General features: G+C 45.7%; 2 protein-coding genes across 9 annotated transcripts; one reads left to right on the forward strand and one right to left on the reverse strand.

Annotated features, from left to right (window-relative positions):
• The first annotated feature begins 76 nt into the window (after positions 1 to 76).
• CG43689 (uncharacterized protein) lies at positions 77 to 16,571 on the forward strand. 7 transcript variants are annotated; one of them, NM_001297921.1, is made up of 11 exons: positions 312 to 760; positions 2,209 to 2,722; positions 2,813 to 3,465; positions 7,128 to 8,679; positions 8,773 to 9,038; positions 9,125 to 9,353; positions 9,952 to 10,209; positions 10,274 to 10,386; positions 10,504 to 10,584; positions 12,348 to 12,682; positions 14,164 to 16,571. In NM_001297921.1, exons 2-11 carry the CDS (start codon positions 2,250 to 2,252, stop codon positions 15,058 to 15,060), a joined length of 4,857 nt encoding a protein of 1,618 aa, NP_001284850.1. In that variant the 5' UTR covers positions 312 to 760; positions 2,209 to 2,249; the 3' UTR covers positions 15,061 to 16,571. The 7 variants fall into 7 exon arrangements, with proteins under 7 accessions (NP_001356932.1, NP_001284850.1, NP_001259230.1 ...); NM_001272301.2 differs by adding an exon at positions 6,765 to 6,938 and having other exon boundaries at positions 2,209 to 3,465; positions 14,164 to 16,487; NM_001272298.2 differs by adding an exon at positions 11,388 to 11,717 and having other exon boundaries at positions 2,209 to 3,465; positions 14,164 to 15,074.
• Positions 16,572 to 21,925: 5,354 nt separating this feature from the next.
• Positions 21,926 to 25,365, reverse strand: Cmtr1 (Cap methyltransferase 1). 2 transcript variants are annotated; one of them, NM_001297922.1, is made up of 2 exons: positions 24,327 to 25,365; positions 21,926 to 24,225 (listed from the first exon to the last, which is right to left on the reverse strand). In NM_001297922.1, the coding sequence occupies exons 1-2, from the start codon at positions 24,973 to 24,975 to the stop codon at positions 22,508 to 22,510; spliced, it is 2,367 nt and encodes a 788-aa protein (NP_001284851.1). In that variant the 5' UTR covers positions 24,976 to 25,365; the 3' UTR covers positions 21,926 to 22,507. The 2 variants fall into 2 exon arrangements, with proteins under 2 accessions (NP_001284851.1, NP_572148.2); NM_131920.4 differs by having other exon boundaries at positions 22,252 to 24,225.
• Positions 25,366 to 25,631: the final 266 nt, after the last annotated feature.

The raw sequence follows: 25,631 nt of genomic DNA on the forward strand, positions 1-25,631 counted from the left end.
CGACTGCGACGGCGACTGTGACGTCGACTGCAATTTTCAGTGCGTTCGAAAGTTCGACAACTTTGGAAAACTGTCAGTTGGCAGCGAACTTAGAACAGGTAGAGACGCACGTTCCGCCTGGAAAATCGGTACAGAAACGGAACAGGCTAGAAAGGAACATATATTGCCCCAAAACCTCAACGACACACCGTATTGGGAAAGCCGAACGCTTTTTTTTTTTTTTGTACCGTTTTGGCGCTCGGAAAACGTGCGTCGACGTCGACAGCGACTGAAAGACGGCGACTGAAACGGCGACGATGTAAAATTTTATTACCCCAAACGCATCGAGCAGTCGGGTTTTGGACGTCCGGACTTCACCGCCGCTCGCTGCGACGCAGACTTTTATTGCAGCTGCCATATAGAGTGGGTATATTCCATTGGTCTGGCCCCGGAGATCCCAAAAACTTTCTGAAGACGGACACAAACTTTTACCAGAGTGCGGCATAAAAGTGCAAAAGTTTTTGTTCGCAGCGCCCAACGAACTAAAAGCAAAACTTCCCAGCCGCCGCGCAAAAACCCCCTTCACAAATAAGTGAAATAAAAACAAAGTCAAACCCAGTGCAATGCAAAACAAAAGCCCACGAGTATAAAACCAAAAAACAAATGCGAAAAAAGTGCGTGATCTAATTGACATCAAGTATACGCCACGTTAGCCGGCCTAAGTTTACCAAAACAATAAACATTTTTCGTAGACACATCACCGCCGTCGCGTTGACAAAAAGTGAGTTAAGTGTTTGATTGTTTGTTTGATTTTTGTTACTGTTTAAACAGTTTTAGTTTCGTTAGTTTTTTGTGTTGGTGAGACATATCCTATATAAGAATATACATAAAACATATAGTGTTTGTGTGGAACAAGAAATCGCAACAGCAACGCTATCAGCCAGCAGCCACATCACATTATCAGCAAAGCAAACAAAAAGATACAAACAAAGGCCATAACCGAATGGTCAGCCAATAAGTGCAGAGTGTTTAAATAAATTAAATTAAATCAAAGCAAATTAATAACAAAATCGAAATCGATATCGATCGTAAATCGCAATCGTAATCGCTAAGACAACAAAATCGAAACAGAATTCGCCAAATAGGTAAAGTTCATATATAAGTATTTGAATCTTGTAATATCCCCAATAGAACTTGCAAATTTTCGTATCGAACTGATAACTGACAGTCTATAATTATATATAGGAATATATATAAATATATATATATACATAAATATTGTGTACACTATATACCATGCTGATCCTCACCCAGACCCGCCCCCCTGCCCCTGTGAAGGCATAAATTTCGAAACGAAAAAAGAAAGAAAAAAAACAACCAGAACGAGAAATTAAACAAATGAATAATAACCAAACAGGAAAACAAAAACAAATAGTATACAAGTACAAGAAATTCAATGCAACAAGAATAATCACATTGAGAATATGACTAACAAAATTGAAAATTGATCTAGCGCAAATCTCGAGTTTCGACTCGATATTATCCTAACCATTTAGATGGGAAGCTGCTTATGTCACGTACCCACCCACTAACTAAAAATCATTTTATTCCCATGCTTTATAGGCGACATAGAATAATGAATGTTTGCAGCGCGAACTTCTACGGCTTAATATTATTTTGTAATATTCTTTAAAATCATAAGACTAGCCCATTTTGTATAAAAGTTTTCCAAAGACATTATTAATAGTTTATGGATTATTATTTTATGTTACCATTAAGTTGAGCACAATTAAGCAGACGATTCTAGCAATAAACCAAATTTATGACGACAACAAAACATTAAGCAACTGACAAAATACTAGTAGTTTTTGCTAAATTTTAGATGTTAGTTGCAAAACGCTTAACGCTTATTATGATTTAAAAGGTGGGCTTGTAAACAAAAATTACTTTGGTTTAACGATATTTGTTTATCAAAACACTTTATTCTTTCCGTTGAAAACAAACTGGCGATGGTATTAGTTTTGTTATTATAGAGCTTGTTTACTGAAAATGGTTTCGATTTTGTTAAGTCTGGTGATATTGGAGTAAAATAAGTGTGGATTTCGGTTGCTGAAGCTGAAAAATGATAATGTTGCAAAGGTGGTGCATCCACACAAACGTCATCCACTTCTGCCTACAGAAAACAACCACAATATTGCTTACGTTTCGTTTGACTTTTCACCTGATCAGCGGAGCCAAAGAGCCGGAAACACGGAATAGCCACCGGGAAAATGGCGCTTTCCAAGCGGCCCCTTACAAAGGACACGCCGTTGTCCGAAAGCAATGGCAACCACACCAATGGCAATGATCACGAGACATCCATCAAGCGGCGCAAACGTTGCAGTCGTGACGACGACTCCAGCCTGATCAACAACAACAACAATAATAATAATAACAACAACAACAACAACAATAACAACAGCAATAGCAACAACAACAATTTGCCGCAGAAGAAACGCAAACAAGGCGGCCAGGGCCACATCGCAGACAGTCCGGAGAGCCCCACATGCGGTTCACTGCCCACTCCGCTGGCCAAAAGCAACACGGATGCGGATCAGGACGATGAGACACTCATCCGCGAAACACAGGCGGCGCTGAAAAGCCTATCGGGCAGCTGGCCCGACTCAAGGGGGAATTTGTATCGGCTGCAGGAGCAGGACGAGAATCCACCGCCCTTCCAGAATCTGTTCGAGGAGAAACAAAAGTATGAGGCCATTGGCAATCCCAGCCATGCCATACAAGCACAAGCCAGCTCACCAAATCCCAATTCCACACTCTTCTCACGTTTCCACAGACAAAAAGAGAACGACCAGGCGCGCCTGAATGCAGCCAGCGGTGCTGGTGGTGTCGTCCATCTGGAGGCACAGGGGCGCGGCAAAAAGACGCCCGATGAGGATCAGGATCCGGAACTGGAAGATACCTCATCTTCCGCCTCGGGACAAGGCGTTTACACGCAAGCGGCCTCGGCCTTTAAGCCGCCCATCGATATCATCAAACGGAATTATGTGGCCGCCGCTCATGCCCATTATAGTGCCTATAATGCGGCCGCTGCAGCGGAATCTGCCGCCGGATTGGCTTACTATGGCTATGCCGCTGCCGCCGCCGCTAGTCAACAACAACAACAGCAGCAGCAGCAGCACCAACAACAGCAGCATCAGCAACTGAGTACCGCCTTCGATATTGCCAGTCAGCTGGGCGAGAAGCAGCGGCCCAAGGAACCGATGGCCGATGGCAAACAGTACACGATTCTCCAGCCGGCGGGCATCGGCAGTCGGGCTGCATCTGTTATGCAGGACATAGCATCGCGTGAAGGCGTTGTGGGCGTTCCGCTCGTGGCAACGCCACCATCAACAGCGGCCGGCAGTCCGGCGGCAGCGGTACCAGCGGCAGGACCATCGACTCCATCGACACCGGCACCAAGTTATTCGCCGGGTAGCCAAAATCGCGGTAAGTGGTCAAAAATAGTAAGCCATAAACAAAAACCAAAACCAAAAAAAAAAGAAGAGAAAGAGAGTGAATTTCCCAGTTGATTGTGATGAGTTGGTGTGCCTCGCTGCTGAAAAGAATCCTGTGCAACTGTACTGTCTTGTTAACAGAACTGTTTTTCGGCGCGATAAGTGCTTTGCACAGATTGTGTGAACAAAGATTTGAGCAGTGCTGTAAATAGCACTACGATTCAAACATAAAATAGTGCTGTAAATGGTACTACGACCACAAACAGTTCTGTTAACAGCAATGTAAACTTGGTTTCAATAATTTTGAAAGATGCAGTACAGTAGTTCACCTGCGATTCGTTGTGGTTCGGCTGGGTTTCCGTTTCCGGTTCGATTGAACGATCGGTTGATGTGCGAGACTTCTTGTTGCATTGAGTTTACCGCTTCAATTGGCAAAATCTGAGTAAAGCCCCTTGTCCCTACCGCCCCCCCACCAACCAACCCACTAACCAAGCACTCCCTTAAGAGAGACAGAGACGGACAGAGAGAGAGAGAGAGAGAGAGAGAGAGAGAGAGATAGAGTGTATGTGTGAGTCTTTTGATGTGTGTCTGATCATTGAACGAAAGAAAATAAGAAAAACTAGCGAGAGACACTCAATTTCCCTCGGTAATAGGCAACATTATGACGATTATTATACCGCTGGTTTTTGTTGTCATTATTATTTGCACAGACTCCTGCCCGTGACTCCTGCCCCACATATCTAAAAATAAAACCCTTTTTGCAGCTCATTCAGCAGCCAAAAAGACATTAAGCGATTTTGTCGTTATGAAAATGGGATCGGTAAGGGGGTGTGTGCTGTACAATTCGGTGTAGTTGGGGGTTTCGAGCGCACAGCAACTAATGGCTTGTAAACCCTTTATGCCACACAACACAGAGGCACATGGACAGACATCTTTTGGTTGAGTGCCTGAGCCTTGAGCTTTGCCTTCTACTAATTTCGCAGTACAATTTCCACAGGCGACGACGATGAGGATGTATGTAAGGGTGGGCGGGGTAAGTGGGTGTGGCATGATTAGATATAAAGCATTATGAGCACGTTTTCCTTCAAAAACCACTTTTGCATATTTATTTTGTCATTATGTTTTGGCATTAATATGCTCAGCCAGAAGCTGGAAGCTACTTTTCCTGCTGTGCGTTTACTCGTATGTATGTCCTTGGTATTCATATAATTTGAATGACTTTTTAAATAGTTGACGCAAGCCGTAGATTCTAAAGCTCGCTGCGTATATGTAATAAGTCATTAGCGTTCGGCGGCAAGCCTTATGGTTATTGTTTTAGCCTCTTTGCTAATGTGGCTTATTAGGATTAACCCTTTAGAGTTTGTGGGCGTCTGGTTTCTAGACTCCACTCCTCTCAATCATTAGTTTTCGCCATGTTTCTTCCTCTGTTTTTTTTTTTTTCTCTACCACACACACACACACGGTGAAATTTTCTAATGCACAAACACTTTAGACTCCCTTACCGTTGGCTTTATTTTAATTAAATTCTAATTAGAGACGAGTCGGTCCTTTTACCTTTGCTCGCTCGCTTCTCCGGCAGCTGCAGTTTGACATTTTGTGCCCGGCCACGTAATAGACAAAAACAGGAGTAAAATATTTCGAAAAATATTTCATTAACCAACCCCCCCATATCACACACACACACACACACACACCATACGTATACCATACATACATCAGAAAATATCGGGGGGCTTGGCATTCTATCTTCGAGGAGTTGCGCTTAGAAAGCGACCAAGTTGCTTGGGTCTGGCTTGGTTTGGCTTGGGTTTGATTTTTGAAGCTGTCTCGAAACCCGTTCCCTCTCGACTTCCCCTCTGGCTGACTGTCATGTGTGCGTGAGCTTTTTAAAGTAAATAATGCAAAGCTGTTTTCCATCAAATTTTAATTAATTATTTAGGGTAAAAGAATTCGTGTTGCCTGCTGTTGATGATGATGATGCTGCTGCTGCTGCTGCTGCTGCTACTGCTTCTTTCGCAATACTGCTTTTTAAGGTTTTTTTTTTTCTTTCGGGGTATTCTACGTCAACTTGTCTCTCGCTGTATAATTAATTAGAAAATAGTCACCCTCCCACTCAATCCACCTGTCTCATTCTGGCATGTCTATATATGCCCTCTCGCTCTCGTTCCTCTTCATCGTTGAATTTAAGTTATACTGTTAATTGGTTAATTGTAGATGGCGTCAAATGCCCCACGCCGCATTGTACGGGCCAAGGACATGTCACCGGATTGTATTCGCACCATCGCAGGTACCCATCCAAATATGTCCCATGGAACTGTCCTTCGGTCAGACAATACAACAAATGTTCTTTTTCTTTATATATATATATATATCATTCGATCTGCCATTAATGGGAACTTGACAGTTTGTCGGGTTGTCCGAAGCGCGATAAAGTAACCACAGAATGTAAGTTTTCCCAAGAATACAAAAAGAAAATACTTCCGTTCCGCATGCCCGTGTATGCCTAGTAGTCGCTCTATCTCTGTCTCTGTCTCTGTCTCTGTATTTCTCTTTTGTCTCTCTCTAACTGTCAATCTGTCTCCTGCTCATTTCTCCCTGTCTCTGTCATCGTATTTCTTAGCAAGTCTTGAGTATGAATGTTTGATGTGTATGAGCGGTCTATCCTCTTCTTCTTTCAGATTCTCTAAAACTTTTCAATACATGCTGTGCTCTGAAATATGTAGTAGATCACTTTTTAAGTTATTTCACCTTGTGAGGTCACAAGTGAATTAATAGTCTGCCTTGCAGAAGCCAAGGTTTTGTAGAAACGTATTTGATTGCGTTATTTCTTTTAAAATATTCTAATTCGTGAAATTCGTGTAAAGGAAGTATTTCCAATTCTAGATTTACTAATATGTTTATTACTCCTATTACAATCCTTAAAGAAACTCATTGTATAACTTTTAAGACTTCCCCACGTCTATCCATCTCATTCCATCTTTGCATGATCTTAGATAGATCTACACGTTTGTCTACAGCGATAGAGTACTTAATTCTGTTGTTAGAATGCATGTAGCTAACCATTAGCTTTCGACTTGGATTGGATCATCGAGATCTTCTCCACTGGCTACAATGTAATTTTGACATGACCTGATAGAGGATCTTACTGCTCTTTCTCGACCTTTCTCTGTCTTTGTCTTTGTCTGTGTCTCTGTCTCTGTCCCTGTCTGTGGAATGCCTTATTGTCGTAGTCGTGCCATTACCGCTGATCATGCTGATCATCTGAAACTGATAATTCCCATGCACTTGCAGTGCTGGCTTTGCACGAGCAGATCCTGAAATGCCCAACGCCCGGGTGCAATGGTCGTGGCCACGTGCAGCCGCATCGCAGTGTGCACCGCAGCCTATCCGGCTGCCCGCGGGCGGTAAGGCGCTCGGGCGGAACCAGCCGCCGTCCGGGAGCAGCTCCACTAGCAGCAGCAGCAGGTGAACCATCCTAGCCATTCTAGCCACTCTAGGCACTGAGCTTTCAATCCAAACCATCCAATGCGGGTGACAGTGTGTGAAAGAAACTCCCAAACAGAAACAGAAACACTATTCGAAACTGATCTGTGTAACGCCCTTTCTCTGTTCTATCGCTCCATGTCTTGCTCTGTTCTATCTCGCACCATCTAGCCGATCTGGACAAACATGAGAAGGAGCTGCATCCACTGGACAAACTGAAGCTGGCGTCCAATCACTATTTGAACAATAACAACAGCAACTGCATCAACAATAACAGCTCCAAACTGAGCGGCTCTACAACGATGCCGATTATTAAATCGGAATATAGTCCTGTTGCCAGCATCAAATCGGAGTATAACAAGAGCCCCATGCACTCATATCTATCGGGGGAAGCGGCCGCGCCCGCCCCCGCCGCCCCTTCATCAGCGTCCGCCGTCCAAGCGCCGCGTTCCGGATCGGCAAGCGGTGCAACAGCCGCAAATGGAGAGAACAACCTGCATGCACCGCATCTGAGTCGCTTTGTGGGTCTTCAGAGTCCGCCACATCAGCCACATCTTAATCCTCACGGTCATCACCAGCAACAACAGCAGCAGCAGCAGCAACAGCAGCAGCAGCAGCAACAACAACAACAGCAGCAGCAACAGCAGCAACATACGTTGCACCAGCAGAGAGGACCCTTCATAGAGGGCAACGATGTCCCAGATCCTTCAGCCAATTATCACTCGGAACACCAGCAACAGCAACAGCAACAGCAGCAGCAGCAGCAGGCCGACGAGCGACAGCAGCAATATGAGCAAATGCGTTATGCCCAAAGTCATGTTAGCGTTGGTCCAAGCGGAGAACTAATGGCGCCCAATGGAGGCGAACTATCGCCGGGTACGGCGAGAAGCGCCTACGAAGCGCATCCTGGACACCCGCATCCGCATCCCGGACACCCACATCCACATCCGCCCGTCTCGCTGAGTTCCCTCAGCTCTCCAGCTTTTACGGTGGATGCTGTAACGGCAGCCAGTGGAGCGGGCTTCGAGCGTTACGATCCCAGCGGCGTCTGTTGTCCCAGCAACGGTCAAAGGGCAACCGCGGCAACAGCGGCGACGGCAGCGGGCGCTTCTGCGGCGGCGGCTGCCTATCATTATCTGCCCCAAACCACCGACGAGATGCAGGCCCAGCAGCAGAAATATCTGCAGGAGCAGCAACTAATGCTGGCCAAGGCGGAGCACGAGGAGTTGGCCAACGGCGGACAGCCTCTATATCCGCGTCCGATGTATCACTATGATCCAACGATGGGTCCTCTGCCGCCGGGCTTTTCGGCCATTAATCTATCGGTTAAGATGGCCGCTGCTCAGGCAGCAGCTGCAGCAGCCGCCTATCAAAATCAGCAACAACAGCAGCAGCAGCAACAGCAGCAGCAGCAACACCACCAGCAGCAGCAGCAGCAGCAGCAACAACAACAGCAGCAACAACAGCAGCAGCACGGCAAGCAGAGCAGCTCACCCGCACCCAATGTAAGCGGTGTGCCGGCGGTGGATCTAAGTGGTTCCACCTCGGTAACGAGTAGCAGCCCGCACGGTTTCAATTCGCCAGCCTCGCACAACCAATATACCGCCCAGCGTATGGGCAACGGTAGTCCGCAGCCGGGAGCTAGTCCAAACATTGCTAGTCCTCAGGTGCCCAGTCCCCAGGGACAGACGTTGGACCTCAGTGTCACCCGATTACCCCACAGGTGAGTCATTCCTTCAGGTAGTCCCTTCAAAACATATGTGTGAAAACCCTAACCAGACCTGTATTATTAATCACTTGACTTATACATCCGCAGCATTATTACGAGCCCGCAGTACGGTGCCGATGGCCTGGTGGTGGGTCATGCTCAGGGTTTTGTGAGTGGAGCGACAGGACCTCTGGGTCCGGGCAATGGTGGACCACCGCGATCGCCGCAAATGGAACCAGTGGATTTCAGCGGGCCTCCAAGACCCCTGGGCTTTGGTCTGGTGGGACACATTAGCGGTCCACGACCTTACAGTCGCGAATCCACGCCAGACAGCGGCGGATCACACTATATCGAAACGTACCGGGATCCCAGTGGTCAGTATTGAACCCAGAACCCAAACGATTGATTTTCGAGGCATATGTTTGATACCACTTTTTTTTTAAACCTTCACTCTTTCCAGGTTACTCACCGCACCCTGGCTATGGGATGGTGGTGCAATCGGACTATCCACCTGCTGGATACCACGGTTACGGTCCGGCTGCTTATCAATGCAGTAATCCGTACGCCACGGCAGTGGGTCCCGGTGGCTATCCCACGCCCGTTTCCGGCGGATATTCGCCCAGTCCGGCCACCTGCTACTCCATGCCACCGCCACAACACATCCCGCAGCACGACAAGTCCAAGGACGGGTAAGTCGTCACATTCACCACATAGTCGATTCTCCAGTTTGGCTAACGATTCATGTAATAATTGGATGAAAATTGTCCATCCATCTATGTTATGACCACCGCTTCATTTTCGCAATCCATCTTTGTCAAAAGAAATGTGTCTCCGCAACACCTGGAGCTCATATAAATGAACCCTTTACCCATTATCTTAGAATGTGTGCTTTAAAACTCAGAAATTAGGCACAGAGTTCAGCGGAAAAACTTTAATCCAAAACAGTCGACCTTATGTGTAATAGTTGCCAAAAAAAAAAAATGCAGTGCTTGGCTTGGGCATTTGGGTCCTTCGTGGACACTAAGGACGAGGGTCGAGAGACTTTAATATTTATGATTACGACTGAATGTGGCCGCAGAGCGGTCGTAAAACCATCCCCACAGCCACCCCGTGATTAAATGAAACTTTAAAACCGAAAGTTTCAAGTCCAAAGTCTTAGCCGCACGAACAGAAGCAGACATATGGAGTTCTCTTATCGGAGGGCGACCACTTGGCCTGGTTTAAGTTTCGGGAGTGGGCTTGGGTCACTCACTAATCCTTCGACTGTTCTTCTTCTTCTTTCGCCAGATTGACGGGCTGCTCGCGCTCGGACCGCAACCATCTACAGTCGCACTCGCAGGAGCTCAAGTGCCCCACGCCCGGATGCGATGGCTCCGGACACGTGACGGGCAACTACTCATCACACCGCAGCCTCTCCGGCTGTCCAAGGGCTAACAAACCGAAGAGCAAGCCTCGCGATGGCCAGGATTCGGAACCCCTGCGTTGTCCCATCCCGGGCTGCGATGGATCCGGCCATTCCACCGGCAAGTTCCTCTCCCACAGAAGGTAAGTCCTTGGTCTCCGTCGGCGTTTGTGGAACTGAAGCTAAAGGTGTTCTACTCCCTACTAGTGCTTCGGGCTGTCCGATTGCCAATCGGAACAAGATGCGAGTCCTGGAAGCCGGTGGCACTGTGGAGCAGCACAAGGCCGCTGTGGCAGCAGCCACGGCCATGAAGTTCGATGGTAAGTACATTATTTACTCCTCACTAATCGTATATCGTGAATTGCCTTGGTATTTAATTGAATTCTACCCTAATATCCATCACATTTTCATATCTTTTTTCCAACCAATATCTATAGCCTGCACCACGGTGGGGAGCCAGGGCATAAAGAAGCCCAAGTTCGATGAGGTTACCATGGTCTATCCAAAGGGTTATACAGGTGAGTGGCCCGATCTCAGACGCTTCATCTCGCTCTCCTTTTCTGTCGCTGTCTCTCTCTTGCGTGTATTTTTCTGTTATGAACTGGGCTTAAGGCTAGTATACCATATCCCACCTTTATCAAAAAGAGGGATTGGGTGATAAAGTTAGCAACAAACAAAGAAGAAAAATAAGCATCGGTGGTTACCTAATCAATTTCCCCCTAATCAAAATTATCCAAAATATCGTATTCTTCTTCTCAGTTGTTGCTCGCTTTTTGTCTTGAACGTTTTCGGTTGGAATTTTGTGTGCGTGTGCTAAAGTCAAACGAAAGAAAAAAAAAAGAAAAAAAAAAATGAAAGCATTAAATAAAATGAAAAACGGAAAGCAAATATTCAACAAGAAATAACTTTATTTTTGGTTTTGGTTTCGGAAAATGCAACACAAAATGAAATTTTAAAGCTAAATTTTGCAAATTTCCATTAAGTTTCGAAATCCTTCGAAATCCCTCAGCCTCCGACAACACCAACTCCCCCGAAAGCCAAACACTCACTCGAAATATCCTCTGAAAATCCTCCCGATAAACCCGGTACATAACAAGAACCCATTAATATCCAATACCACACACACGCACAAGTGCATCATCATGTGCATGTGTGAGTGTGTGAGCTACGAACAAGAGAAACAATGCAAAAGTAATAGCAACAAAGAAGCTGATCAAAAGAGAAAGAAACAATTAAATTCCTAGTTTTCTAATTCTAATTTAATTCTATGTTTCTTCTTTTCGTTTCGTTTCATGTCGTTTTTGTTGACGTTTTCTTTTAGATTACGCAACGTTTTGTATCGGTGCCGAGTATCTACTGTAAATAGAAAACGAAACCACTGAATCGCAGTCAAAACTGTCCGAATCGAATCGAATCGAATCGAAACTGAAACCACAACCAGCAACCAAAAATAAATGCAATGAAAATCGAAATGCAGCAGAATAAAAACCAAATCAAATACAATACAAATTTTAAGTATATGTATATATAACCGAAAGACAGCAATGCGAACAGACCACAAATTGTCATACCAACAAATAACACAAATCAGAGAATTAAATTAACAATAAAAATGTACATACAAAAATTGCCAGGGAGTCTGTCGATCAAGGTAAGCCCGAAGATAAGATGATAAAAGCGCCACTAAACCAACCGCCTACTAACACCTACCAAATCGCCCTACTCATTCACAAACACAGCAAACACATGCACACACACCCACATTGAGTCAAACGAAATTTGTCCTAGCATTAACCGATCCATTGATCTTCTATTATGCACAAGTGACTTAACTAATGCCATAAGCTGTGATCTAACTACTGTGATTAAGTTGAAAAAAAAAAAGTAAACGTTAAAATTGTTAAATTTAAAGTGCAAGTTGTTTATAAACGATGCATTGTCTGTTCCGCGTCAATGTCTGTTGGAGATTGTATGCTTGGCACAAACCGCTGCACCGTTTACAATTAGCTTTAGAAGTTAAACACCAGTGTCCTTCAGAATATTTGTGACTCAAAACCATCATCACATAACTTCACACCATACACACAACATCACACACCAACTCACACTAGTGCCAATTGAGTTGCTAGCACACGCGCACATTGACGAACCGAGGAATGCCAGACGATCCCCCGGATCAAAAAGAGAAAATACATAACAGCATAATGAGCATTCCATAGATCGTAGGACCGTATCATCCACTAACAAGCCTGTGCATTGCCCTTCTATTCAATTGGAACAGGCGGCAGCGGACTGGACATTGTCATGGGTGGCGTAGGAAGCAGTGTCGGCGTGGGACTTGGTCTCAATGTTGGCATCGGGGTCACCAGCAGCAGTAGCAGCAGCAGCAGCGCCGGTGGTAATAACAACAACAGCGGCAGTAGCAACACCGTCGTAACCGATAAGAATCCATCTGGTGGGGGCGCCTCATCGGGCGCCAATGGCAGCGATGACTTAAACACGTTGGAGGCCGAGATATCGGAACTTCAGCGGGAGAATGCACGCGTAGAATCGCAAATGATGCGACTTAAGTCAGACATCAATGCCATGGAGTCGCAGCTGAGCACCAGCGATCGGGTATGTAGGCTCAGGTTCGTTGACGGCAACAAATTATGAGACCAAGTCCATTTCCCACTAGGCTAAGCGCACGAACTTTGCAGACGATGGTCACACTGAAAGTTTTGCACTACCTCCCAAATAACACCACCTACTAATGCCCAAACCAAACCTACCCCGCCCTTAAACCTTTCGACTCAAACGAGACTTTGAGTGGAGTTCTTTTTACCCATAGTATATCGCTTTTGTTGTTTTGAGTTCGGTCTGTCGTCACCTGAGCGAGTTTTGTCTTGGCACTTTTCAAGGACGTCTCTAAAACTCGGCAAAAAAAAAAAAAACAAAAAACAAAAAAAGAAACAATGAACAACAAGTGAACGAAAGTAAAGTTAAGTAAAGTGAAATAAACTTAGGGTAAAGTTGAATCGAAAACGAGGGCGCGAACGAAAAGTTTTATCAGCCGCCGACGCAGACGTTAAATTACCCGGGATCTTCTGCTTTTAAAAAGCCTAACCACTCATATTTGCATGCAGAGACCAAAATATTTGCAAACGAGCAGCAAGTAGCGAGAAGATATCAATAGCCTTGACTATATCCAATCAGCTCATATGTTCATTTGAACATCAGTGTAACAGCATTTTCTCTTCGTGTAATAAATCCACCCGAAATGCAGTGCATTTCCACTCCACCCCCTGCTGACGTCAGCCAATCGGTGACGTTGCATCCTTGCTGCATCGGTCGGCGAATCAGAATCGGCGGCGTCAGGGGCAGGAGGTACACACCCCTAAGCACACACGCCCACGCTCACACCCACAGCAACATCCACATCCACATCCACATCCATGTCTCCCTAGAGCGCACGAGTGTGCTGGCGTGTGTGCGCTGGTCATGCGCAGGCCATGATGATGTTGCAGCCCAACAACGAGGCGCCAACAAATCGCAGGACGCCATTCGATTTGCTCCTAAAAGCTGGGAAATGGGGCGAAAAAAAATGACGAAGAAAAAAGTACAACAAAAACGAAAACAAGTCCGACACGGGGGCAACAGCAATAACTGTGCTACAAATGCGCCGGCAGCGACGTCGACGCAGCATTAACCTTTGTACTTTTGGGGCACCCCCAGGCCCCCAAAAACTCCGAAAACGCCACTCTTTCTCGCTCTCTCCTGCTCTCGCCAGATGTCGTCGTCCCTTTTTGCCTGCGGTGTTCGGGTTGACTTCGTTCAGGATTCGTCTCTGTTTTTTTTTTTTTGTTTTTTTGTTTTTTTTTCTGCCCTGCTCCCCACCCCATTTCATTTTTATTCCACTTTTGTGTGTTCTGATAGCGCGTTCTTATTGGAACTCCCATACACATATGTGGCACATGAGCAGGGATTTATGTACCCGGGGGAAACCCCATCCAATCAAGTAAATTGAAAACCGAATCGTGACCGTCGTCTGAATTGCAACACACTAACCACTAACCATATATATATATATGTATACATTTCTCTTGTGGCGACTATAGGAGGCTTCTCCATTGAGTGGTCATCAGCAGCAACAACAGCGTTCCTCGGTGGCTTTGGCCTCGCCGAGCGGGCAATCGCCATTCGCCAGCGTCAGTTCCACCAGTGGTGCCAGCTCCTCGGTCAGTGGCGCCACCACAAACAGCAACAACAATAACAGCAGCTCTGGCGGTGGCACCACCAATGCCAACGATCTCAACCACTCGATCAGCAATTTGGCACCCAGTTCGGGCAGCAATCCCAACCAGGCCATTGAGGGCGTAGGAGGAGCCCCACCCAATGCCAATTTGAACAATTACTATGAGAGCCTGAGAAATAATGTGATCACGCTGCTGGAGCACGTGCGTCTGCCGCCACCACCACCACCGCCTGGTGCGGCCACGCCCAGTTCGTCGGCATCATCGGTGGTTCATGGATTGGATAATGTTTGTGGTGCCGGTGGTCAGTTGGTGGCCGGTGGATCGCTGATGGGTGGGGAGCATGCGACAGCGTACTCCACACTCCTGCCGCCGCCACCACCACCGTCGTCGGGCGGTGCCGCTTCCGTCGGTGGAATGTACGGTGTTGGTGCTAATGGTGCCACCGGTCTCCATCAGGGCACTGGCTCAAGCAATGGTGGTGGACTAGGATCTAGCGGAGCCGTTGGACCGCCACCAGTGCCACCGCATCATCATCCCTACACGGTGCATCATCCCGTTAGCTACGCCCATCCACATGGCCATCCGCATGCACATCCACACCCGCACGAGCACTTCGACTCGTATATTTCCAAACTGCAGTCGCTATGCGTGCCCCCCGATGTTTATGCCCTGCCCGAAGATGCGGACCGGCCTGTCTACAACTCAGTGAAGCCCACCATGCACCAGGACTACGGCAAACTGATGCCGACGCCCATCTAAGAACTCTGAGAATCAAAAGCCCAGTAGTACTGGTGACCCCAAAATAGAGCCACATCCCGTCCAGGGCTCAAACACGTAAACATGTACATAAATACTTAGGCACAAGCAGTGAGAGGTAGGATTTAAGTGGTTAAACTGATGTTATCCATAAGCCTGACTTGAAGGCAGACTATGCAAATTGAAATTGGGACAGAGTGTCGGGGTCATCCGTACGTACTCGCTGCCCCATTAGTAGATACATAAAGCTAGTTCTTAGGGATAGAAACCTAACCTAACCAATTAGTTGGTTGGGACCATGCTAGTTCCAGTCTTAGTAATTAGAACTGTTCCACATCCTAGATCCTAGACGCTTTCGTCGTGTGTTGATAGTAATGATGTAAAAAAAAAACAAGAATGCAAAACCGAACATAAGTGTGTAATTCGATTATAAATTGCAATTTTTTTTTGTCTGTATCAAATACTACAACTAGAAATTATAGAAATCGATATATAATTATATGAAATAACAACTCCCAAATATGTTTAAATCTAGGGCATTTGTTTGCTGTTGATGTCTGGTCAATTTTTTGCATACGGAACGGAGCGCAAGATGTTCGCCACTACTTATTGTAATAGACCCTATCCAAGTTCCACGTAGTGACCCTCTAGCCCATATCCCCGCAGGCTAAGTTAAGTTTAGTGGCAAAGTCGAACACCAAAGTGAAGAAAGTGAAAGACGCAGTAAAATACAGCATATAAACACGTGCAAATATAATCAGTACTAAACTTAGTGGATGTAATCGAGACAATTTTTTTTTGTGTAACTGTAATATTAAAATGTAATAGTAATAACAAGCGAATATCTAAAACTATAAAGGGTAAGTGTGCGGAAGGAGTTGAGATCGTTGGGTTTGCGAGGCGGCCGCCATACATACATACATGAAATCGGTAAAGGACGTACGCGTACATATGCAGATTATATCGGTATGTGTGTATATGTATATGTCTGCTTTTCTGTAGGATCGTAAGTTTTAATGTTACCCCTTACGAAATCGGAGAAGAGGCATTAACGAAAACCCCTGAAAAAAAAAAAATAGAACGGCAAAATAGATTAAAATTCAGTGCAATACGTTCAACCGAATGAAAGCAACTCAAAAAACCAAAATCGTAATTTAGTAATTTACTTATTGTGTAAGCCTAAGTAAACCAAGTAGTTGAACAAAAAGTCACGTTTTTTTTTTTGTATCGTCATACGTCTAATCTTAAACTTAACTTTAACTAAATAAAAAAAAAAGAGTAAAGCGTAGATCGGAGATGAAAACCCCAGGCCGCAAGGTAATTTAGACGAATTTTAAAAAAAATAAAAAACCAAATGGAAAAAGTTTAAAACAAAAAAAAAACAAAAGGCACGAAGCAAATGTCGAAAAAGTACGAAAATAAATAGCAGGCTTAACGGAAATCATTGTATTAAGCGAAGTAAAACATTACGATGATTAATATAATTACACTAAACTAAATATAAAAACTAAAATATATATATATATAATATAATATTGTATTGTATGACAAGAAAAAATTCTGTAATTTACAAACGAAAAATATTTTATGTGATCATTGTCTTTTTTTTTAATATTACAAGAAATAAATAATTCGAATACCAAATAAAGGATATACACAATAACGAAATGGTTGTTTGTCTTATAAAGGCTAGTTTCTTTTTTAATTACCCAATAAATTATTATAAATTATAATTATTACCAATTTTATTACCAAACCGATTATTTAAATAATTTATTGTTTAATTTGAAGTATGTCTGTGAACTAGTTTTCAGGTTTTCTTCAAGCTCGATTGCCCATCCTAATTGCCTTGCACACAAATTCTCATTTTGTGGGCTTTGCATTAGCATAAATCAAGGCTAAATTGTTGTTTTTTTCTGATTGTTTTTTTTTTTTTTTTTTTTTTTGGTGTTATGCTCGGACAGTGGTAATCGAATGAAAAATGCGCAGCAATTTCTTGGCAATGTTTTTAATTTCAATTAGCCACTGGCACTGAAAGGCCGCCAAACGATGAAGGATGCTGGTCAAGCAAATGGACCAGCAGGAGCAGGAGCAGAAACAGGAGCGGAATGTGCTGCCACTTGATTTATGTGGCTTCATTAGACATTCCGCACATAGCTAGTGGACCAAGTGGCCGGGGGCTAAGTGATTGCCAAAAACTAAAACCGAGCACACGGCCAAACGCAATTAGAAGCGAACTTCAATGAGCGATAAACGAAGGGATGTGCCATGGTGGTCGGGAATTTGCCCTTTTCCGGGGAATTTGCTAGTTTTCCGATTGACCAGCATGGAATACTTTTGGTTGCCACCTCGAGCACTCAAAGTGCCGACGAAGGGCGGGCAAAAAAAAAAAAGTAGCTGGGAAAAAGGGTTCCCGGGTCCAGTTTTTGGTTTGTGTTTAGCCCGTGTGAGCCGCAAAAATATTTGCATAGTTACCTTTAATGTGGTTCGGTTTGGGATGGTTCAGGTCGGTTCAGAGTTCACAGCTCACAGTTTGCAGTTCGCAGACTCGATGCAAAGTTCTTCGAAAACAAACGAACAAAAGTTTTCTTTGCATAAACACACACACAGTTGCACAACAACTCGTACATGCTGGCATGTAATTTAAAATGAAAAATTCTATTCTTTTGACGCAATCACAAACACACACATGCAAACACGCACAACCACCCACACATACATACGTCACCGAGCATTGATTTCATTTGCATAAATAAGGAGAAAGGCGGTCTGGACGGGGGGAGTCTGGTCCCCAAAATGGTCGTGGCGAAGGCGGGATCTGTGGCGGATTGGGGCCAAAGCGAAGGTCCTCTGTGCCGCCGATAACGTGGGGCAAACGAAACTATTGCCTACTTACGGGCGTCGAACGAAAACAGTCGCAAACTCGCACAGTGGGACAAAATGCCTGGTGGAGCAGCTGAAAATATTTTGATTTTGAAAATATTTGATTTACATCACAAATCTACTGCCATGAAATAGAACTTTTTTGTTTCTTCTCTCAACACGCACATATTCATCTCATACGTATGATTGCATCCCCATTGAGTGTGTGAAATAAACTCGTCCACGGTGCCACGTACTGTCACTCCCCCACTCCGCCACTCGGAACCCATTCCCATTCGCCTTCCTCAACCCCTGCCCCATCCGCACCCACCATGCGTACGCCGAAGGGCGGCGGCAGTCAAAAATCGCATAAATTAAAAAACTGCACACACACTCACGCACAGACATGATGGCGGATGGGGGGTGGTGGAAGGCAATGGCAACCCTTTGTGCCCCCTGCCCCCTGCCCCCTGGTCCCCTTGCCCAGCTGTCGCTCACCACCAAGGAAGTAATAAAGTATCTCGAAAGTAACTTATTAACCATGCTGACAACGCTGCCAGCGAAGCTCCTGAAGCTCCAGACACACACCGAGCTTCGGGATACCAGGACTCCAGGATGTGTCTGTGCACCACACGCATACACACACACACACACGCATTCCTCCGCTGTGAAAGAGTGGTGCGGTGCGGTGGTGTGGGCTTACTTTGGAATGGGCCCCGTGTAGTCATGTTTCATGTTTGCTAATTGCAAGTCGATTTTTCATTTCGCATTTCTCTCCAGAGTGTCGTAGTGGACCAGGGACCTGGGACCAGGACCTCTGGACCTCGACAGCAACCTCAACCTGAAGCCAAACCTGAATCCCCATCAGAACCTGAGGTCCGCAGTATACACTGGGAAAAAAAGGCGGGTCTAGTGCTAGTAGAATCTTCTTTTTGAATGTGTGATCAGTGTTGTTTCTAGGCTATTTACCACAATATACATTTGTAACAATTGGATATGATTTTTGGATTGCATTATCTCCTTAATAGCAAGTGCAATTTTATTAACAAATAAATACCCATTTCAATTTTCTTTTTTAGTGCCATAAAGGAGCTGGACAAGGAACTGATTGAGTCTGTGGAAATTGTTGAGGTTTCCGCTGACCCACTCAACGGCGGAACCACATCATCCCGGAAGGGACTCACTCGAAAAGGCAAAAATATTTAATTTAAAGCAGCATAAAAACAAAGGCGACGACGACGAAGAGAATGGAAAGATGGGGTGAGGGTAGCCAGCAAATGGTTAATTTAATTACAAATTCTTTGCTTTCTTTTCCATTCGTATTAAATTTTCATGGGGTCCTGACATCAGCTTCCTGTGCGTGCGTGCGTGTGTGTGTGTGTGTGTGCTGTAGTGGGTGTGCGTATGTGTATGTGTATGCGAGGCACCTGCTGTCATTGCCGTCTTTGTGGCATTTTGGCCGCTTAAATACCCAGGGGACTTGAGAAAGAGCATCCACACACACGCACACACGCACTCATCCACTCACAATCACCCACCCAGCCCATCACACACACGTACACACAGAGACACACACACACACGCTGATTGTCCTTTCAATGAAAAATAGCACTCATTAATGTTGCTCATTAGCAGGACCACGCATCCTGCTTCTTGACTCTGTCCTGCCGATGACATTCCCTTACGAGTCTAAGGACCTTAAGCAATCCACCCCCACTCCACAGATGTCCTGTGACCACCTCCAGCCTCTTGGCCATTCAGCGAGTGTCAACTGGCAAATGATTCGCCATTATTTACTAATAAAACTCATCGAGTTTCGGGCCTCTGCTAATCGAATGTGTGCTCCGAACCACCCAACCACTTTGGCTTCTATGTCCTGGCAGGCGAAGGACTCTTAATTCGAAGCGACTCACACGTTTACGCTGGCAAATGACCTCAATCAACGCGGTCGAAGTATCTCAGCTGGGGGAAATTAGGGTACTTGAGTTGTATAAGAACAAATCCTCATCAAAAAAAAAAAATGAGATGTAGGGAAAATATCGAACCAATATCTTAGTAATTTAAAAAGCATTTACAAGCTGAGAAGCTGAGATGTTGATAAGCTATGGAAATTGCTTCACACAGTAAACAAATTGCGACCAAAACAATTCTTCCCCTTCGTTGGAACGAAGGTGAGTGTCATATTCGTAAGAATAACATCACTTTCCGGTTCCATTTGTCTGATTATATATATGTATATATTATTTTTTTTTTTTTTTTGTCCAAGCAACGACTTCGGTTGACCAGACGGGCGAGGGTGCGGTAATCTTTCATATCGATTCAATAGCCGGCTTCCGGTTCGATTCCGGTGCCTGTCAATCAGCAGAGGTCCCACATGGCTGACCGGAGTGCGGGGCTAAAGTCCCCGAGATCCTTTTGTTAACCCAGAGTCCTTACTTCGACTTCCACTTGGACTTTTGCCTGCCAGTCAAACTCTTTTTCGGCTGCCCAATTCTTTGCATTTAATTTCGTTTATTCATTCGAACGACCACAAAATGACATTTGCATTTGGGCGGTCAGCGGTCAGTGGCGAAACCCGCATCCAGAATCCCTAAACCAGGTCTCATATGCTGCCCTCCGGGGATTTTCGTTGGCCCGGCATGGGTAAGGTCTCTGGGGTTGCGTAACAAATGAATGGCTCAGTTGCAAAAATTTGTTTTGACAACTGAAGATGCTCGCAGCAGGCCAAGTGCAAAATTTATAAAGCGCACTGTGCGAAACTATGAAATGTCCAAGCGGCATGGTGCGGATCGCAATGGATCGCCAGTGGAGTGGAGTGGCATGGAGTTGAGTGTGTGTAATTAATTCTCTGCTGAGTCGACAAACGTAGGCCCAGCCAAAAAAGCACAATTAAGTGCACAACAAAAACAGCAGATTTTCTGGACGTGTCATGACCAACTACACTGGCTGCCAACCGAATTCCATTGTTTTTTTTTTCTCATTTCAAATCACTTTGCAAATATTATAAAAACTGCAACCTATCATAGCTTCTAGCTTCTTTCAAATATAAGAACGCACGCTAAATCCTGGTACAAAAAAAAATCACTTATATTTCGAACTTTAATGTGCATGCCAATTTCATTTGGTGTTTGATAGCTTAAGGTCCAGTGTGCAAGTCAGCTAAACTGCAAATGGATAACTACTATTTTTCGGATGCTGTAACTGTGGCCCGTTGCCGGATTCGTCGTCATATATATATATATATATATATATACGTAGTTCGAGGCCATCGTCATCGTCATCGTAGCCGTGGCCAAAAAGCAATTAGCAAAGTTTTTAGTCTCCAAAACACTCACTCCTCGAATGAAAGACGTACGGGGTGGGATGAGGTCAGGAATGGGCTAACGGCCAGTAAGGATGATAGGATTGGGGGCTGGCCAACCTAAGCCGACCATCATCAATCTGGTGCAGTTGCGCACCCAATCCGTACCATCCCGTTCCAGTTCCAAATAATGCCAATCTCCGCCTCGATCAGATTCCATTGCTCCAATGCTATTGCACCTAACCATCAGATGCCATGCACAGCGAAAAATTACCACTTCAAAATTCACTTGGAAAGGTAGCAAAACGCACATTATGGAAATCAAAATATACATATTTCGAACTACATTTATCATTTTTATGTATATGTATATACTATTAATTTTATATCGACATTGGTTTCGGCTTTTCTCGCTGTGCGACAGGCGCGACCAGCGCTATTCGCAATTATTCATGGGTAATCTAACCCAAAATGGGACGTTAATTACTGGCGCATGTCAGTGGCATTTGCCCCTGACCCCTGGAATCCTGTGCCCCCCCCCCTCACCATCGTCCACATCCCATCCTGCCATTCGCCAATGTGCGCCAAACTGTGCTGTGTGGCGTGAATCGCACAAGTACGGCCAGCAATTTGGTTTTTTGTTCGACTGGAAACAGTGCGGAATCCGTACGCCCAGATCCCCAGAAGTCCGTTCTACGGCCATTTACCGGGTGATTAATTAAGCTGCAAGGACCTGCGAATGCAACTTTCTGCCGCTGACAACACCCAGGGAAGCGAGGTGGCGGCGATGGTGGGCCATTGAAGAATTCCGCAAAATATTTAACTTCGTAACTCAAGGGAAGAGTTGACCCTATCTATATCAATCATATTTTTTCTTAATTAATTATATCTTATATATGTATAATAGTGTGGTTCAGTTCAATGCGAACCCACATATAAACTTGCTGAAGTGGAATTAGAAGTGGAAAAGAGTGCCAGTACCCAGAAGAATCCGGTCGAAATGAAACATCCTTTAGAAAATAAAACAGTTTCACATACGTGTGTATGATGTTCTATGAATATATAATAGTTCGTAGTGATGGTCGAAATAAATTTTGTATGTATGATTTAGGTCATGCGGATCGTCGAATACTTAAGTCGAATAAGTAAAATGCAGGGATCCGTTGTAAAACTTCCCGATGAATCCTAGGCGTGCGGGGTAAGTTACAAAAAACAAAAAAAAAAAGGAAATTCACATATGTATCCTTATGTATAGTTAATGTATAGTTATGGCTAAGTTGTGTTGGCCTAGCTGTGGCCCAACTTGTCCGCAATGAACTTGACAAAGTCGCTGCGGAACAGGATCTTTGGATTGTCCTCGGTGGCCAGCTCCTCCACCTGGCGCAGGTCCGTCCACTTCCAGAGCAGGCGGCACGAGAAGCTAAACCGAAACGAGGCGAAGATCTCGTCGGCCTTATTCCTGGGTATCTGATCCTTGTAGTACGACTCCTTATTTCTCACGTTAAAGTAGTACAGCTGACCACGAGACCGCGAGTGGGCGGATACATAATTATTGGTCAGCTCGCAGAACATCATTATGCCGCCGGGCACAAAGAACTTGTTGTCGTCCAGCGCGAATCCTAATCTCTGCGAGTTGTCCTTTAGCACATAATGGCGCATGTTCGCAAAGAAACTGCCCATATCCTGCAGGCGAAAGAGGGGCTTGCTGCGCAGCGCTCCAAAAGTGCGATCCTTGCGGTACGGTTTGTTTAGACTCCTAGCAAACTTATCGCACATGCTTACGCGCTCGCGGTACGGACGTCTACGGATATCGACGCCGCCCAGGCAGATACCATCGATAATGTGCAGGGCAGCCATTCGCTGAATGGTCCTGCCCTCTCCGTAGAACTCGTACACAATCTGGCCGAAGAAGATCGAGCGCGGCTGCACCTCAAAGGCGGTCTCCACCAGCTCCCACTTTTTGTGCTCCGTGTAGCGCAGCAAATTGCCGCGGGACTTGCACAAAAACAGACTGCATGCATTAATATTTGTCTCCTCGCGCCCCACAGGCACAAAATACCAGTCCGCAACGTTTTTGATAGTCGCATTGAGACTGGCCACGCCTTTCATTTCGGTGGCCGGCAGACTCAGCCAGCTGCGTTCGTTCGCCCAATCAGCAAGGAGTTCATCAAGCAGCCTATCCGTTGGCTTGTTCTCCGGTGCCTGGCGCAGTTTATCCGGCAGTCCCCAGCGCTTCAGGCACTCCTGACGCACCTCCGACTGCTTGGTCTCCTTCAGCTCCAGATTCTGGGCGAATGCTGCTATCTTGCGCAGGCCGACGATCTGTTTCTTGCCAATGGCGTTATTTGAATCGATAATGTAACGCAAAAAGTCTTCGTCCTCGGCCAACTCGTTGGCATTGAAGATTTCCAGGACGTCGTTCTCGTCCAGTTGCGATTCATCGGACAGCATCAGGTTGACCGTGTTCAGATAGGCTACGATGCCCGCCGTCTCCGCATCCGAACGTTTGTACTTGCAGACCAGGTAGCGCTCCGAATTTGCCGGACGGCTGCTGTTTGGCTTGATGATGGCAATCTGTTGGAAGCACTTGTACATCAGATAGACCAGGCCCACACTGAACGGTGTGAACAGGTCAAACACCTTGCAAACGAAGCTGCCGTTCGGCCGCAGTATCTTCAGGGCGGTAAGGAACTGACAGAGGTACAGTTGCTTGGACAGGATCTCCTGGATATTCTTCTGACCTTCCACCGAAAAGCCACCGTCGGCCATGGCAAAGTGAACGCCCTGGGGCGTATGCATGCGGATATACTCGTTCAGCGAGTCCTGGTTGCTTTCATCGAATATGTTGCCATCTTCCTTTACGCCGTAGAACGTGTCAAAGGACTCCGGCGAGGCAGCAAAGAACTTTTCCAGCTTAAAGTCGTTAGCGCCACGAAGTGTGAAGCCGAATCCTTTGGCCTCCCACGATTTGCGGTACAGCACGTACTCGGAGAAGCCGCCAGGACCTGTGCAACAACAGAAAGGAGATCAAGGTTATTACGTCTAAAGCGAGTTTATTGAGAACGATCGAGATTTGGAAAGCAAAAGCGAAACGCAATGTATTCACCTGCACACATGTCCGTGAAATAGAGAAGCTCATCGGGAGCCACCAGGGTCTGGCCAGCGGGATCGCGGGGATTGGTGAACATGAAGTTGCACATGGAGTCGATGTTGGCCATCTTGACGGCGGCGCGGTTGAGAAAGATGGAGCTGCGGATCGTCTCAAACGGATTACATCGGGATCTTGCCCGTCGTTTCTCGTTGTCGTTGAGATCATCGAATACAGTTTTGGCATTGAGGATGTGATGCAGGATGGCCGGATCGCAGTAGCGTGTCTCCCCGTCGAGGGTCAGCTTCTTCTCACCGGTGACCAAATGACCCATCAGCTGATCAAGACTGTATGCGTCCGCACGGCTGCCAGGATTGTGGAGCCAAAGCACCGGTTCGGGTATCTCGAGCTCCTCGCAGGCAGGATCCCACTGGCCAGCCGACGATTGGACAGTGTCCAGTTTGAGGCCGAAGCCACGGCGACCATCCTGCTGAACGGCGATGATGGGCTCCAGGCGACCCTGGTTGCTCTTTCCCAAACCCTTGTCATTCTCGTAGCCCATCTTCTTCATCATCTCCATGGCCTTGTTTGAGTAGCTCTTCACCCATTCCCGCTTGATCTTCTTGGGCGTGGGCTCCGAGTTCTCATCGTCCGAAGGTTCGTCCATCTTGAAGGCCGCGATGGAATCTGATCTATGCTCTGGAATTGTAGGCGGCGCGATGCTCGAGTTTGTGCAGCGTATTAATTGATTATATACAATAACAATTAAATCAGCTGGATGGATTTATAAATTAATGGGACTTTTCTTTCTGTGGCGATTTTTGTGTTTACAAAGATATGTGAGCGACTGTTTGGAATTGTTGTGCACAGGCTGTTTATTACACTAGATCAGTGTTATTGTAGTCCGTTCCCGCACCCGGATCGGGCATCTAGATGGCTAGGCCGCGTTCCGAAAACTGTTTGTCAAGCGTGATTCAGATTTAAGCACATTTAGAATAACTTTTAGGTCTAATTTTCAGCTGCAGCTGATTCGATAGGTGGTGCGATAAGTCCAGACAAATAACGCTTCGTGTTATCGATAACACGTAGTTCTTTTGAACCTACGCCGTATGGCGATAAATACCGTAGCAAAAACGTGGTTAAATATACTACAAATATATTCTCCGCGGGAAATTCAAAGTTTACTTTATACGTTCGAAATTATTATTTACTATAGCTATAGCTTTTATTGCCACTGAAACTTTTTTTTAAAGGTTGTCACTTTCTGTCTAGTTCGAGCATACCACACTTGGTCTAGAACTAGATCTCCACAGGGTAGTCACC

Source organism: Drosophila melanogaster, chromosome X, assembly GCF_000001215.4.
Source record: "Drosophila melanogaster chromosome X".
Lineage (NCBI taxonomy): Eukaryota > Metazoa > Arthropoda > Insecta > Diptera > Drosophilidae > Drosophila > Drosophila melanogaster.